Raw genomic sequence first — 16,372 nt, 5'->3', positions numbered from 1 at the left:
ATGAATTGAGGAATCAACTTTTCCTTGGACTTTTGATATATAAAAGTTCATGGTAATATAAGAATATCCTCTAAGTTTCAGAGCTGAAAACTTCCTTGTTAGTCAAAGAAAAGCTTTTATAGACAACAGGCTCAGCAAACGGTCTTGTGCTTCATACTGACGTCAGTGCACGACGAAACACCGCCTCTACAGAATCTACAGAGCGTCTAATCCAGTAGCCCCGCCCACCGACTCATGGAGGGCTCTGCTAGCAGCTGGTCAACAACAATAAATATGCCGAGGAAGATTAAGATATTGCGCTATTCCTGGTTGTGGAAGAACACAGTCGCTGCATAAGCTTCCTTTGGATCCTAATATTAGGAATGAGTGGTTGAACTTTATTTTTAATGAAGTTCCAGCTCACATGGGGAAGACATGTTCACTTCAGTTCACTGCAGGATCGTTTGTAAACAAATCTCCGGTTGATGCTGGATTTGGATCCGACAGGAATGGTGCAACACATGTGAGTAAAACGTGTTTTTATATGTAATATTACTGCATTGTTATAGATCGTTTTGCTTATGTGTACGTGTCTAACAGCTACCTTTAGCACGCTGGACTCAGACATGTACGGGCCAGGGCCCGGCAGGCCGATGAATAGTATTCCATTCTTGTTCTGCTATTCTCTCTCAGTCTCTCTCAAGTTAACATCTGAAGGGTGGCGCATGCGCCAACCGTGTATGTGTGTGTGTGCGGTTCGTGCTTATATCGAATGATCTTGCGGGCTATGGGTAATATAAAATTAATAGTCCAATCAATCGCAGGTCGATGAGAAATAAAACATTGTGTTTGTTTGATAAAGACGTTTACGAGCCCTGTGATCGAGATAATCATTCTGGTTGCCGCTTCTCCCTCATTCTCTCCTCTCATGTCACTGAACTGACAGGGGAGCTTAAGCTCATTCAATATGCAAATCTTATCTAATCCTAGCCGTGGGTGTTTACTTCCAAGTGTCCAGTGCAGCACGCCCATCAAAACCAGCGTTCAGGAGAGAGCCTCAAAACCAGTGTAGAAAATAACCTATTACTTATTAGTTTATGATGTTTTTGAATGTAAAAACCACATGAACATCATTAGTTGACAACAGTAAAAAAAAAAAAAAAAAGCCAGTTCATGGCACCTTTAAATGTACAAAATAATTCAGGAATTTAGTCTGAGAAACGTGATCGCTGCTGATAGTACTGAAGGAGCTTGTATCCGGTGGTAGACGTTGTATTCCTATAGGTAGACGTGATCAGCCAGAACTGAGGCTATATGCTTGATATGTAATCTTTAGCGTATATCACAAATTAATATACGTTTTTCCTTTTCATTTATGATGTTTAAAACAGATTTAATTTGATAGAATGATTTTGTTTATTCATCTCTCTCACCCAAACTTTAATGACAACTCTAAAGTATCAGGTAAACAAATGCAAAACAAGAAACTGAACACGATAATTTTCCAACTCACCTTAAACACCTTGAGCAGCGTCTTCATGTAGAGCTCACGGATCCCAAAGGACAGACCAAAGATGGCAGGAACAATGATGAAGACCAAAAGCAGCGTGACCCACACAGTGAAAGAAATGCCCAACAGCATGCAGAGCAGATTATTGAAAGGAGAAATAAAAGGGCCCATTTTCTTTTTTTTTTAAATGTGTTTCTTTCAGGAAGAAAATAAATAAATTAGGAAAGGGTAATGGACACCCCAAAAGGCTACTTTCTCAAGTACTTTTAGGGTCAAAGTCTCCAGAGCATTATGTGAAATGACCCCATAAAGAAGACTAGTGACATTATAAAGTTTTTTTATATCCATTGGTGTACAACTGAATGAAGCAAACACATCATTCTGTGTGTGGCACTGTCCGGAGGCGATTTACTTCGCTTTTAATGAATCATATCCTTCAACATTGGCAACTTTGCAACTTCAGATCCCTGTAGACTCACAGAACATGACAGCTCTTCCCTCAGAGCTCTGAAATGAAGAAACCTGGAGAATAAGAAGGAAACACATAAAGGGAACTGATTACAGTTCACTTAAGTACAGCCTTATTCAAATCAAAGAGATAGTGACCGCACCAAAGTAAACGCAAACGGTTGGTTGATCAAAAAGCCAGACAAAGTGGCCTGCATTTAGTAAGAGCTACACTGGGATCTCGAACAAGGAGATATTTGAGTTCACAGAGCTCCCCCGAGTACAGTGGTGGGAGACACACTTACACAACAGAGAAGAGAAGAGAAGAGAAGAGAAGAGAAGAGAAGAGAAGAGAAGAGAAGAGAAGAGAAGAGAAGAGAAGAGAAGAGAAGAGAAGAGAAGAGAAGAGAAGAGAAGACTAATGCAATAATGCCAACATTTTACTCTAATAGGTGAAAGTATCTATCCAGCCAAAAATATAAAAGTAATCTGAAGCCATTGTTGTTATTGTTAAATATGGGCCATTTACACAACATTTTACAACTAAAAACAGAAAACTTAAGTGTTTTGGGGGCCCGAAAATAAGTTTTAAAGTGCATGTTTTTGAAAACAGTAATGCTATTGTCTCTGTGGTAACTAGCAAAATGTCCATTTGTGAAAACGGCTATGTGCATGCTATTTACAAGTTTAGTCAATAGGTGTGTAGTTTTACTTTAAAAAGTGACCTTGCCATCTACTGGCTTGGCATACAGGGTCTTTAAGAAATATTGGAATAAAAACTTAAACAAAAATAGAACATTTTATCAGAACTTGAACAAAATTTAGAAATACCGCCTTGGCAACTAACACAATAAATAACTTAAATGGAAATATAATGAATTAAAATGATATAGAAATACTTTATAGAAATTTAAATATTATACTAAAATCATAGCAAAAATACAACAAACCAAAATTAAAGTAGAAAAACATAAAACCTAATTCAAAACATACTATAGTCTGAAGAAAATCGAGATACAATGAAGATTTTCACTTAAGTAATTAGAAAAGAAATGCAGTTAATTTTATTATTGTGAAAATATTGTTTTAGAGAGGAGTGAATAACTTTATATTGTATCAAAGTTCATTTCATTGGCTGTTTTAAATAAAACTAGAGTAAAATTCTCAGGGAACGGAACTTGACTTGTCTGCTAAATATGACAGAGGAAAAACTATGAACATTATCAACCTCAAATGTCATTTTGATGTTTAAATAACATTTTAACAAGTTAAATCTTTCTTTTTTTAAAACGTAGAGTAAACTAGCCAGTTCAATAGTAGTCGACTTGTGTTATATTTTGAAGTAGTAACGTTAATAGTAGGCTAGTAATGAAATTACTCATGTCTTAAAATCGGTTTTGTCGCTGTTAAAAAAAAATAGAAATATTTGATCCACTAGGACTTTATGAAAAAGTAATCTTTGCCAGCTAAAGCTTTCAGCTAGTTGGTTGATGAACCAAAGCAGATCATTTTACACAGACATATATCTGAGCATCACGTGTGCTGGTATGTATAGAAACACTTACTCGGCGCTTTATGGAGCTGCTTCGTTCTCAAGCTGTAGGCGCGCGCGTATTTATCGTGCTCACCCGACACCGGCAGAACAGACTGTCACGGAAAGGATGCAAAACAGAAGATCCGCATGTCGTGAGTGACGTAGAAACTGACGCGTGTCTGTGACCACACCAGTTAGTAACGGATTTACATGAGGCACACCGATACGTTACACCAGGGGGCGCTTAGAGTACAGATATGATCTACACTAGAACGATCCAAGCACCATCGGTGCGCCCGCCATCTTGGAACGGTCAGCTTGTCGTCACTCAAGAATCAATTATGCCATAAAATCGCGCAGCTTCTAGTTGTAAAACCGCAGATTTAAATTCCCGAAGAAATAAGAAAATAATTCACAGGTGAGAACAAAGAAAAAAAGAGGCATGTGTGTTAAATGTCTCAACTCAATATTACAGTTTTGAACTTTGGGAGGCTACTTTATATGTTTTTACTTTTACTATTGTACCTTTTTAATTTTGTATTAGCCTACCTGGTGCCTTATCCTTGTTGTATTGTGTTAGTTTATTATAATCAATCATCTGCTAAAGTCTATTGCCGATACTAGGCTACATCTAGTTTCAAAGCTCAAACTTACCCTGCGTCTCAATCAGCTCCCTAGTTCACTAGTCAGGGCACTGATCAGGACATAAGTCAATGGGCTGACTCCCTGATCAGTGCCCTGACTACTGAATTAGGGAGCTGATTGAGACGCACCCTTACTCTTGAAAGTTCACGGACCGGCTTTGACCGTTCCAATATGGCGGACGAATATCAGCGCTAATGTGGTTACTATGTATAGTCCTATCTATGGCATATGTATATTATATCCATATCGAGGGCTTTTAAATTCCAGGACGTTTTGTCTCATTGCAGAAGGTTGTACTCTAAAGCTAATCATTACTTTTATCACATACTTGGTATCGTCAAATTCGCCTTAGAAGTCGTGAAAAAAATTGTTAAAAAAAAAACAAAAAACTAGTAATCACAAACAAATGTGATTGGCTAATCCTGAGAAGCGCTGTTAAAAGTAATAGGTTTAATGTGATCACGCTATCGCTGTGCCGCTTCAGCTACAGGTTGGTAGCCTAATTCACATTTTATGAGAAACACCAATAGTATTTTAGTAAAATAGACATTGAAGGGACATTTTTATAATTATAATTATTATTATTTATTCGTTTTCTTAATCAGGCAAATTCTGAGCCTGTAAAAAAGTAGGCTATAGTATCCTAGCCCCTGTTATCCATGAAGAATATTAAAACACAGAAGAAAAAAACAATTAAAAAAGCGTACCGACACTAAAACCCACCTGGTGGTGCTGCTGGACTGTATTTGATGTCAATGCCAATTGTCGTTGTAATTGCCCCCCACACACGTCCTAAGGCTAATGTAAAAAAGTCATAATGTTAAATTACAAAAATACAATAGTCCACAACTCGCTTAAAATGTTTCATCAACTCATCAGTCAATAAAAACGACTCAAATCATACTAAACCAAATGGTTGTGTAAAACTGTTATTATGTGTTATGATGACGATGTTTTCAATAGTTTGTGTGTGTGTGTGTGTGTGTGTGTGTGTGTGTGTGTGTGTGTGTGTGTGTGTGTGTGTGTGTGTGTGTGTGTGTGTGTGTGTGTGTGTGTGTGTGTGTGTAATAATAAAACAATTTACAATGATCGATTCGTAGAAATAAAACAACCTCCTAATGAATTACAATAATGCATGTAGCCTAATAACGCTCACCGATCAGGCATAAAGTGAATAATACTGATTGTCTCTTCATTACCCCACATGGAAAGAACCTATATGAGGATATATGCGCATATATGAAACATATATGCAGTTTATATGTACATATATGCTGCATATATGCACATATATGTCAATATGTATGCTGCATATATGCACATATATGTCAATATGTATGCTGCATATATGCACATATATAATATGTATGCTGCATATATGTACATATATGATAATATGTATGCTGCATATATGCACATATATATTCCACATATAGGTAAAATTGAGGTGCATATATGTGCATATCAGGCCATATAGGTCTCCTGTATTGCTTCTTTATATCCACATATAAGCCATATATACAAGATATGTCTCAGCTCATGGCAGGATCCGGTCATAGCTCAATGTAATTTTACAGGTTATGGTCTGTATTATTTGTTTTGTTTTTTGTTTTTACAGAATTTTCCTGTTTTTTCATTGTACAAGAAATGCCTGGTGTTTTACAGATATTCGCTGTAATTTAAATTTCGACTATTAAATTTACAGGAATTGCTTGTATTCTGGTAGCCTATTACATCTGTTTGTTTTTTTTAAGATGGATTTTTACAGAATAATATGTAATTTTAGCCTACATAAAAGTGTGATTAATATTTTACAGATTTTTTTCTGTAAAATTAGAAAAAAGTAAACGAATGTTTAACTACAGAAATCAGCAGTCATTCAACATGTTTTACTTACCATTTAAGATAATGTGTTGGTTAGTGAGTTGTTTTAGGCTAAATAATAGTATTTGTACATTAGGCCTATACATATTAGTCTAACTATAAATTGGATTGTAGCTACTAATCTTTTAACCTTTAACCTTGCAAACAAAAAAAGAAGCTAATTTTGATAATTTTTTGCACTGACTAATTCTCCCCTAAATTTCCTAACCACATCTATTCATGTACATTTGATGGGTTTCCAAATCCAGTTGCAAATGCAGCTGTGTGTGTGTGTGTGTGTGTGTGTGCGTGTGCTTGCATGCGCGCGCGCGTGACGCAGTTTCAAATTTGCTGCCGGTTAATTTTCCGTTAGTCACGCCCACAACAGTTTGCGGAGAGGTAACGTTACAGTGATGTTAGAGCGGGTGATTTGATTTTATATTAGGCTAAGCTACACTCGTGAAGTGAGTCGTGAGATTAACTGGATTTGAGCAGCCGTGAGCAGGATCTCGGAACTAACGTTATGTGAGGAAAAATAACGCGCCATTTCAGCGAGAATGTCTCGGCAACTACAGCGACTTTTGACAAGCAGCGGCCATCATATCAACCGATAACTGGGCTGAGGTAAGAGTCTCATTCTATGATATTTATATCGTGTGGCTGCACATTGATGTTGTTGGTTGTTTTAAAGCTGTTGTTAACATTTCTAATCGTTGTTCAGTCACATAACTGGCGTTGAGAGTAAAACACTGAAAATTATAGCAGTTCAGGCCTCTTTCAATTTTCCATCTGTTTAACCAAGAAAGATTAACTTAGCTATTCATAAAGTTTGAAAGGTTGTATGTGGTAGTTATGTTACCGTCATTATATCTTTTGAAACAATGAACTAACGTTATCGATTAACTATAGACCTATATATATATATATATATATATATATATATATATATATATATATATATAGCTCTGGAAAAATGAAAATATATTATATTATCATCGATCCAGATGATTGGACAGTTACGTTACACCCCTAGAGAGTTATATGATGCAGCTAACGTTAAGTCAAAGTAATATAATTTTACTTTAATTATAAATACTGTAAATTTAGCTCAGCTTCCAGATCACATTAGGTTGAGGTTTTTGGTCTCAGTAAAACATGCTGGCATGTTTTAATTCATGTAATAGTCCTATTTTTTTATTTGTATTATTTTTTTATGCTTTTTTGTGTGATTTCAGGTCCTGTGGAAAGACTGGAGGTCTACAGCAGGTGAGCATTGCAGGTGTGGAATAAGGGCACTGTTCTTCTCATTCAACAAATTCTTTGTTTGCATCTTATCATGCAGCTGTTTTGAATAGTATTTTGTTATAATTGCAACTAGAATAATTCAGAAACATGGCTTTTCCTATCACTGCTATCCTGACACAGCTCTCTACCCTTCATTCCAGCGGATGATCAGCCGTAGCTGCTCGCATCTCAGCCTGCTTGATGGAAATTTCCGACCTTCACCTGGATGACCTTTACCTTCAACTGAACCTCGCCATGACGGAAGTGCTCGTGGTTTCAGCCAGCCCTACCTTTGTGTTATAACTGATCAGTTAATCTTCACAGACCACATTGCTAGAACTGCCCGATCTTTAGATTTTCCTTGTACAGCATTGGGATGATCAGGCCATTCCTATCGAAACATGCTACACAACTCATCCAAGCTCATGTTCCAGCCACTGGCATCAGTGTTTGCTGATGCACTGTGAAGACTTGCGCTGTGAAGGCAAATGGCGCATTGTGGTGCCATCCCAAAGAGGCACAAAATCACTTTCACAGACCTTTATCTGGACTGTTCCATGCTGGTGGAATAACCTGACTAACTCCAGCCATTTTCAGGAGACCACTAAAGATGCATTCTTTTGTGAACACATGACCCATAAAACTAGCTCTTTTCTGTTTAACAAAACTGCTAGACTAACTAAAAATTGTCACTGCACTTATTGCTGCTTCCATACTCTTCATTTGTAAGTTGCTTTGGATAAAATTTAATTGTACATGTATAAAATAATAACTGCAATGTGACAGTATAAAAGAAAGATAATTGTCTTTTAATGTAGATATTTTTGCATATTCTAAATTATATATTAAGCTTGTATTTCCTACAACTGAAGTAACTTGACATATGTGTTATGTAAAATGACTAATAATGTAAATGTGCAGTTTCTGTACAATATTTTGTAAATTTAACAGAAATTGGCTGTAAAGGTTGCTATTTATGTACAAGTAGGCCTACTTAATTTAGAGGTTGAAGTTGTGAGTGGTTCTGTTCAAATAAATATTAATACTGTAAATATGCAAACATGTTTTTGAATTGATGTGCTTACTGCATTTTTATAAATAATATCTTAGTTATTGTACATAGAAAACATATATTTTAAAAGTAAATTACTGTAGATGGACAGCAGGTTTGTAAAATAAATTTGATTGAAAATTTAATGTTTTATGTGTAATTTAACATAATTGATCCGTTTTTCCACAGTTTAATAAATTATAATTAACATTAATATACTGTAATTAATTTTTTTACAGTGTAGGTGAACATATAGGTGCATATATGCACACATATATGTGCATATATGTATATATATATGTGCATATATGTACATATATGTACATATAATATAGGAAAACGGCCAATTTTATATATGTCACATATATTAAAAACCTATATCAAATCCTATATTAAAACATATATGTTTATATAGGTTCTTTCCATGTGGGACGGCACCTTTTAGCGAGTTGGATATAGCCTATTATATTTGGTTGGATATTTTGTCATCAAGATTGATGTGTTAGTCGAAAAATGGGTAAGCGTAAGGATTTGAGGGAGTTTGACAAGGACCAAATTGCGATGGCTAGAAGACTGGGTCAGAGCATCTCCAAAACTGCAGCTCTTGTGGGGTGTTCCCGGTCTGCAGTGGTCAGTATCTATCCAAGGAAGGAACATGGTGAACCGGTGACAGGGTCATGGGTGGCCAAGGCACATTGATGGATGTGGGGAGCGAAGGCTGAACCGTGTGGTCCGATAAAACAGACGAGCTACTGTGGCTCAAATTGCTTGAGAAGTTTGATGGTTCTGATAGAAAGGTGTCAGAATACACAATGCATTGCAGTTTGTTGTGTATGGAACTGCATAGCCACAGACCAGTTAGGGTGCACATGCTGACTCTTGTCCACTGTCGAAGAGTCACGTTAGCATCAGAACTGAACCCCGGAGCAATGGAAGAAGGTGGCCTGGTCTCATGAATCACGCTTTCTTTCACATCTGTGGGATGAGCTGAACAAACAAGTCCAATCCCTGGAGCCCACCGCATTTATTTATAACAGTTATAACAGTTATTTTGTGAAATATTAAAATATAAAACAACAGTTTTATATTAACATAGTTTAAAATGTATTCCTGAGATGGTAAAGGTAAATTTTCAACATCATTACTTCAGTCCTTAGTGTCACATGATCCTTCAGAAACCATTGTAAAATGCTGGCTTGGTGCTGCTCAATAAACATTTCTTATTATTGTCATTGTTGCAAACAATTTTACTGCTTAATATTTGTATGATGCATTTATTTTACAGTATGATGTGTCCTTGCTAAATCAAATATTAATTTCCTTCTTTTTTCGTTTAAACATTAAAATCATTTTGACATTTTTATTACAGACAGACTGACCTACTATAGAAAGTAAATTTTGTGAATAAATCCACCCACCCAAATCCTGACGTTAACCTTTAATCAGAAAACTAGAGCGATCAGCTGGGAAGCAGGACTTCTGACCTCTTACATGAAGGCTAGACCAGAGAACAGAGCCTGACCAGACTGTTTTCTAAGGAAAGGTTAATCTTTGAAGTGACACAAATGATGTCACTGTTGACCTTTAAATGTGGGGAGTGGGGGAATCATTATCCACATCCCTCTGATCTGAGAACAGTGTGGCTCTCTGTGATATAACTGTTTTGGGTTAGGTTAGTGGGTGTGAGCTTGTCTGAAACCAGTTGTGGGAAGTAAGCCATTCTTAAGCTACACCGAGGAGAGAGACGGAAAATGTTCTGTGATTGGTTGCTGTGCATTGAAAGAAATGATGAATAGACCACTAAAAGAACTTTAGAACACTAAAACTTACACATTCACCACACAATCACAGACGAGCAACTCGACTACAGATCATCCAGACAGGTAAGGACAGAAATTATCACAATATAGTTATCAGTTTGGTTACAGTTTACTATAATTTCTTAATATAAATTATTATTAATGCATTAAACATCAACAATACTTTCACAGATTTTAAGGTTATTTGAATTTCGGCCCCACTTCATTAGGTGGCCTTAACTACTCTGTACTTGCATAAAAAAATAAGTACAATGTACTTACTGTGTTCATATTGTATTGCAAAACACTTTTTCTAATATTGAGGTGTGCTATCAGGGACAGGTGTGTTTAGGGTTATAGGGTTAGGGTTAGGTGAAAGGGAAGTGTCAATAGTGTAATTACAAATGTAACTACAGAAATGAATTACAAATGTAATTCAATGCAGGTCATTTTTTCATTGTATTAAATGATTAATTAAAATGTTAGTACATAGGTTAGGCCACCTAATATAAAGTAGGTCCTGAATTTCTATGAATACTTGTACACCATTGTATAAATTTACATTAATGAGTAAACATGAATTAACAATGAACAATAATATTATTAATAACATGAACTTATGTTCAAAAGTTTGGGGTTGGTAAGATTTTTTTTATATAAAAAAGTCACTTATGCTAACCAAGGCTGCATTTATTTGAAATATTATTAAAGTTTAAAATATTTTTTTTTCTGAATTTTCTGAATGATGCTGAGTTTTTAGCATCATTCATACATCATGATCCTTTAGAAGTCATTCTAATGTACTGATTTGATGCTTAAAAAAACATTTTATATTATCAATGTTAAAAACAGGTTTTTTTTTGTGGAAACCAATAAGTTGAATAGAAAGTTCACAAACATTCAAATATTCAACTAATTAAAGTTTAGTTTGCTTTAAAATATAATTAATGCTAAAATTAACTGGTTAACAAGTATTCGTACCAAAAAATTATATCACTACTTTTCAAAAATGTTGAAAAAACGTTCTTATTTGAAATACAGTAACTTAATATAATTGTTTGTTCGTTTGTTCTTTTTAGAGTTACAATTGCAACTGTAACCATACTTTTATTAAATTCAGTATAATGATGTGGTCTTTCTCAGTATAAATAAATGAATGGTATTACCATTGGCACATATAAATGTTTCTTAGATTTGTTGTAGTGTGACTTTTAAAGGAAAATGCAACAACAACAAAAAAATAAGTTAAGTTAAATTAACCTGATTACAATAATTTGCAGAAGATGAAATATATTTGTTCAAATGAGGATTATAGAAAAGGTTGTGTTTGTGATGGTGTTTTCTATTCATATTTTCGTCATATGTGCATCCTTATTCATGCACTTATTTAGTAGTGTGTTAGCAATCAAAATTCCAATGTTAAAAAATGCACTTCAAGTATCCAAATTATACACTTATTTAACCGGGGGAAAAATGCAAAAGTGTGGAATGTTGGACACTTAATCCACTCAACAGTTAAAGGGTTAGTTCACCCAAACATCCTCAAATAAAGATTCAAACGCTTATGAATCAGTGGATATATTCATGATTCGGATCGCCAATGTCACGAGATTTCAGCAGTTTAACACGCGATCCGAATCATGAATCAATACGCTGATTCATAACCGTTCGAATCTTTATTTGAGGATTGAACACAAACAAGGAAAGACAAAGCTGAATAAAATCATAGTTTTTGTTGTTTTTGGACCAAAATGTATTTCCCATGCTTCAAGAGATTCTAATTAACTAACTGGGGCCGGTTGCTTAAACCACTTAGACTAGTCTTAAAAGTAAGTCGTCCAATTTTTTTCTTTAAGATAACTTTTTAAAATCAGTTACATAAAATGGTAGGTCGGTTCAATTTGAATTAGAAAAGTAAGACGGATAACTTTTTGACTAATTGCTAGTTGGACAAATTAGTGCTTAAGACTTAACGTCTTAACATCGTGGCTAAGTTTATGCAACTAGCCCCAGATGTCACATGTGGACTACTTTGATGATGTTTTTAATCCCTTTCTGGACATGGACAGTATAGTGTGCATACACTTTCATATGTTCTCGGACTAAATATAAAATATCTTAAACTGTTTTCCGAAGATGAACAGACGTCTTACAGTTGTGGAATGACATTAGGGTGAGTCATTAATGACATCAATTTCATTTTTTCATTTTAACATTCGCTCCAACTAACCCTTTAAGTGGATGCTGATGACAAATAACCGTTTAAACTTCATACACTAGACATATAGAGTACATAGTGCATTGTATAAGGGTATAGTGTGCCAACTGGGTCACAACTTACAATTGATTAGATAAAAAATAAAATAAATAAATAAAATATGTGTAATCATTTTTAAAACCTTTTTTATTTTTATTTTTTAGCATTATCAATCACAATGTGGATCCTTCAGAAAGTACAGGCGGGAGCAGAATGTCTTCCGATGCAGATTAATCACCTCATCAGCAAAAATAAAGAGGAGATTTCAGCCAAGACCAGCATCCTCAATAAACTGCACAGAAACGTCCTCACACCTGATAAAATTCCTGACTTTTTTCTGCCGCCCAAGCTGACCAAGTGCCACCTCGTGGCAGACACAGAAAAAATGGCACAATGTCCGAACGAAGAAAAAAAAGTTCCCAGCTCGGCAAAAACATCATTGTCAAGACCTGGTACTGCCCAGTCCCTAAGAATGAGTCTAAACAAATCTACAGCGGCCTTGAACAAACTCAAACCCATCCCATATTCACTGAAATGCTACGAGTCTGGTTTATTTGAGAGTCCAAACACGCGTCGCAAAGAGTCTTTGTTCCATTCGGCACTTACCGGTTACACACTAGAGCGAATGAGCATCAAAACACCCAAATTTTCCTGTAGAGCGATGCTGAATGCGGCCAGCACTGACAGTGACACGCCCTCTGCTGACTCCTCCCCTTATTCCACACCTCCACCAATCAGAAGAGAGGATTTCACCAGCGAGCAATCATTGTCTGAAGTTCCAGTTCAGCAAGATATTCATGCCTCTAGATATCAGAAAAATAAAGTTCACTCCACTCCTGACAAAAAGTCCATGTCTAAAGCGCATCACTGTGCTAAAGTTCTTCAAACATCCCATTGCACCAAACTAGCCCCGCCCATCCAGTTCCCACTGGACATGCTGCACTGCCAGGAACGCTTCCATCAGGAGCACGTGCTTCCTCTTCCTCAGAGAGGCCGAGTGCGCATTTCTGCCTTCAGGTCCAGTGCAGCCACGAGCTCTACGACAATCCGCGTCCGCGTAGTCTCGGTGGAAGGCTTGAGAGATCCTGGTGACCCTCGACCTCTGACCTGCAGCTTGACCCTAAGCCTCACCCCAGGCAAGCTGCAGAGGCAACACAGCGCCATCATCAGGAACTGCCGTAACCCTGTGTTCAATGAAGATTTCTTCTTCCAGGAGCCAGAGGAGCATCAGGGCAGTCTGGGAGATCTAGCCCTCAGACTGAAGGTGCTGGATAAGGCCTCAGGACTGGGCAGAGGAGTTGTGCTGGGAATTGTCATCAAACCTCTCTGTCAGCTACTTCCACTGTGAGACACAAACAAAGAAACATGCTCCAGATTTGTAGTTTCTTAAGTCCTATTCGGATGGTAATTGTTTCCAGACGTCCGTAAAAATAAATTTGCATGCCACCACACTGATAAAACTCATGCATTCAGACGCTGATTTATTCACGGTGGAGGAGCGAGTTTTGTGATCCTCCGCACCTGGGAACACTGCTCACGTGGTCAGTCGAATGATCGTCTGCTGTAAAAATGTAATATGCTTGGAATAATAAGAATAAAATCATATTTAATTTAATAATAGGAAATTATGAATTATTGAATCATTTGAATATCCAGTTTAAAAATAAGAAGATGTCCTTTTAAAATGTGGAAATGAGTGGAATTCAGTTAATAGAATGGTGAAAATGTAACCTATATAACATCAATTACTGCTGTAATAATGGCTCATTTCACATGTGTATGTGTTTTTTTTTTCCTTTTCCTCTTTTGAGCGGTGATGAAAAATTATTCTTGTAGGCTAAATACTTTCCAGCATTTCAGTAATAAAAGTGTAGGCTAGATCTTTAAAATGCATCCATATTACAGCGAAGCGCAATGATACGGTGCTCTGCAGGGGTCAAAAAGGATATAAACAGTTAAAGGTGCACTATGTAGTATTTTTGCAGTAAAATATCCGAAAACCACTAGGCCAGTGTTACATATTTTGTTCAGTTGAGTTCTTACAATATCCCAAATGTTTCCAACTATTTGTAATTTGTGAGAAAATTGCTATTTTAACCAAGGACCCGGGACGTGTCAGCAGCGTCTGAGGGAGTCGCCTGTCAATTGCGTCATATCTGCGTTACCCTCATTTTTTTATTTGGCAGAAGCGCTTTTCTCTTAGCAGTGCGAACATGTCACAGCAGCGCTGAGCGAACGCACAGAGTAACGTCATAACATCATTTTAAACACACTTAAATGTATCTAATAAGATAAACAGAGCTGCTTTACCTTATAATCATGACCGGAAAAGCGGAAGTGCAGGCGCCCAGCGACTGTGTCCCGTCCCGTCATAATAAAAGTCCCGGTGCTTGCGAGGCGGGTATTTGTGTAACAATCACTCCAGCAGCCATGCTCAGCTCCACAACACTCTGTCCTGCTCTGCTTCACACTACAGTAACGTTAATAACCGCATCCATGAACATGATTTCTGACCATTTCCTATCCCGATTCTTTAAACCGGCTGTGAGTTGAAGACCACATGTCCCAAGATACTGCGCTCAAACTTGGCGTCATCAGTCTACGCCTTTGTTTTGAATGGGCGACCTGTAGTGGACAGAAAGTTGCATAGTGCACCTTTCATTTTGAAGTGATCTCTTCTTGAAAACTCAGAGATGTGGATTCGGATGGCATTTAAATGACCACACTACTTACTGGTTTTGTCAAATTCAGCCGTAATTCAGCCGGGGATTTTCACGGGTGGTGGGAGAAAAACACTGAAATTCTGGATTCGGATGGCTATAAAATCACAGACTAGCCCCTGTAAATGATGAAAATGATGAAAAATACCCTACGACCCCATGAGAAACAATTACCGTCCGAATAGGGCTTTAGTTGTAATAGAGCCCAGTTTTTTTGTTTGTTGGTAAATTAGCAGGAATTCATGTTTTTGAGACATGAAGGACTCCTTGCTCTACTGACGTCATCAAAAATGACCTGGTTTATTGATATTGCAAACGCTGTGTGCAGCCCCTACAAGGGACATGGTGATAGAAAAGAATATGTACGGAGCCCCTAAAGGTGTTAAAGGAATGCCTTTTTGTATTATCTCTGCCCCCATGTTTTTCCTAAGTTCTGATTAGTTAATTTGGTTCCATCTGTGTTCTGTTAATTAGCTCATTAGCTCCCTTGTTTGGTTCCTGCTTATAAGTTCTCAGTTCTCCCTCAGTGTTTGTGGGTTCTCGTTTCTACAGGTTTGATGGTCATTCATTGAGTGCTATTATAAAAGAGCATGTTTTATTTTCATCCTCGTCTTCATGAGTTTTATACTACACTTACACTTCAGTTAAATAACAACTCCGGTGAGAAATGAACCTAGGGGTATTTAACAGATGGTTACCGAGTAGATCGTTCTCTGGGATGCGTTTTCATAAAAATCGAATGTAGAGTTTTATCTCTTCAAACTGATTAGCTTATAACGCTTGTCTATGGGGCACAGGGTAAGTCAAATTAAATCGCTAGTTTATACCACTAACAAGGTTTAAAACAGCCTCACACTAACACGGTAGCATAACGAGGGTCTCTACATGCAAACCGAACTTTGTAAGTGTACAAACAGTTTAATAAAAAGATACTTAATAAAGACAGTACATTACGCAGCCATCTTGGAAAACAAGATGAGTCGAGCCACGAACGCTGTGCTAAGTGATGAACTGTGACTTGGAATCTCATATGGTCCGTCTGTTGTTTCCGGAAGAAAGCACTGAAAGCAACAGAGAAAATAAATAAATAAAAATGAAAATGTCCATTTAATTAGATTTCCCTCCATATTTCTGCACAAGCTCAGTTTTATCTTTATTTGTACCATGCTAGGTAATTACATGCTTGCTTTGATCTGTGCAGTATTCAATTTTTAAAATATCTAAACATTACCAATACATCCATTCGTAATGACAGAGTAAATCATTTATTGTAAATAAGTAGT

The 16,372-nt window shown here is 36.7% G+C and overlaps 2 protein-coding genes across 2 annotated transcripts in view; one reads left to right on the top strand and one right to left on the bottom strand.

Annotated features, from left to right (window-relative positions):
- Window positions 1-3,631, bottom strand: part of LOC137038564 (glycerol-3-phosphate acyltransferase 4-like) — a 51,983-nt gene extending 48,352 nt beyond the window's left edge. Inside the window, exons 1-2 of the mRNA XM_067413236.1 lie at window positions 3,502-3,631; window positions 1,493-2,011 (exon numbers count right to left, since the gene is read on the bottom strand). Coding sequence (XP_067269337.1) covers window positions 1,493-1,660 — 168 coding nt within the window. The 5' untranslated portion in view covers window positions 1,661-2,011; window positions 3,502-3,631. The remainder of the gene's footprint in view (window positions 1-1,492; window positions 2,012-3,501) is intronic.
- Window positions 3,632-10,028: 6,397 nt separating this feature from the next.
- Window positions 10,029-15,916, top strand: LOC137038086 (C2 calcium-dependent domain-containing protein 4C). Its single transcript, XM_067412530.1, has 2 exons — window positions 10,029-10,196; window positions 12,534-15,916. The coding sequence occupies exon 2, from the start codon at window positions 12,548-12,550 to the stop codon at window positions 13,715-13,717; it is 1,170 nt and encodes a 389-aa protein (XP_067268631.1). The 5' UTR covers window positions 10,029-10,196; window positions 12,534-12,547; the 3' UTR covers window positions 13,718-15,916.
- Window positions 15,917-16,372: the final 456 nt, after the last annotated feature.

Source organism: Pseudorasbora parva, chromosome 13 (genome assembly GCF_024679245.1).
Source record: "Pseudorasbora parva isolate DD20220531a chromosome 13, ASM2467924v1, whole genome shotgun sequence".
Lineage (NCBI taxonomy): Eukaryota > Metazoa > Chordata > Actinopteri > Cypriniformes > Gobionidae > Pseudorasbora > Pseudorasbora parva.
This window is presented reverse-complemented; position numbering and strand designations above follow the sequence as displayed.

What these genes read in the sequence shown, in the direction of transcription:
- LOC137038086 (XM_067412530.1), top strand. Translation starts at nt 12,548, where the DNA reads ATGTGGATCCTTCAGAAAGTACAGGCGGGAGCAGAATGTCTTCCGATG.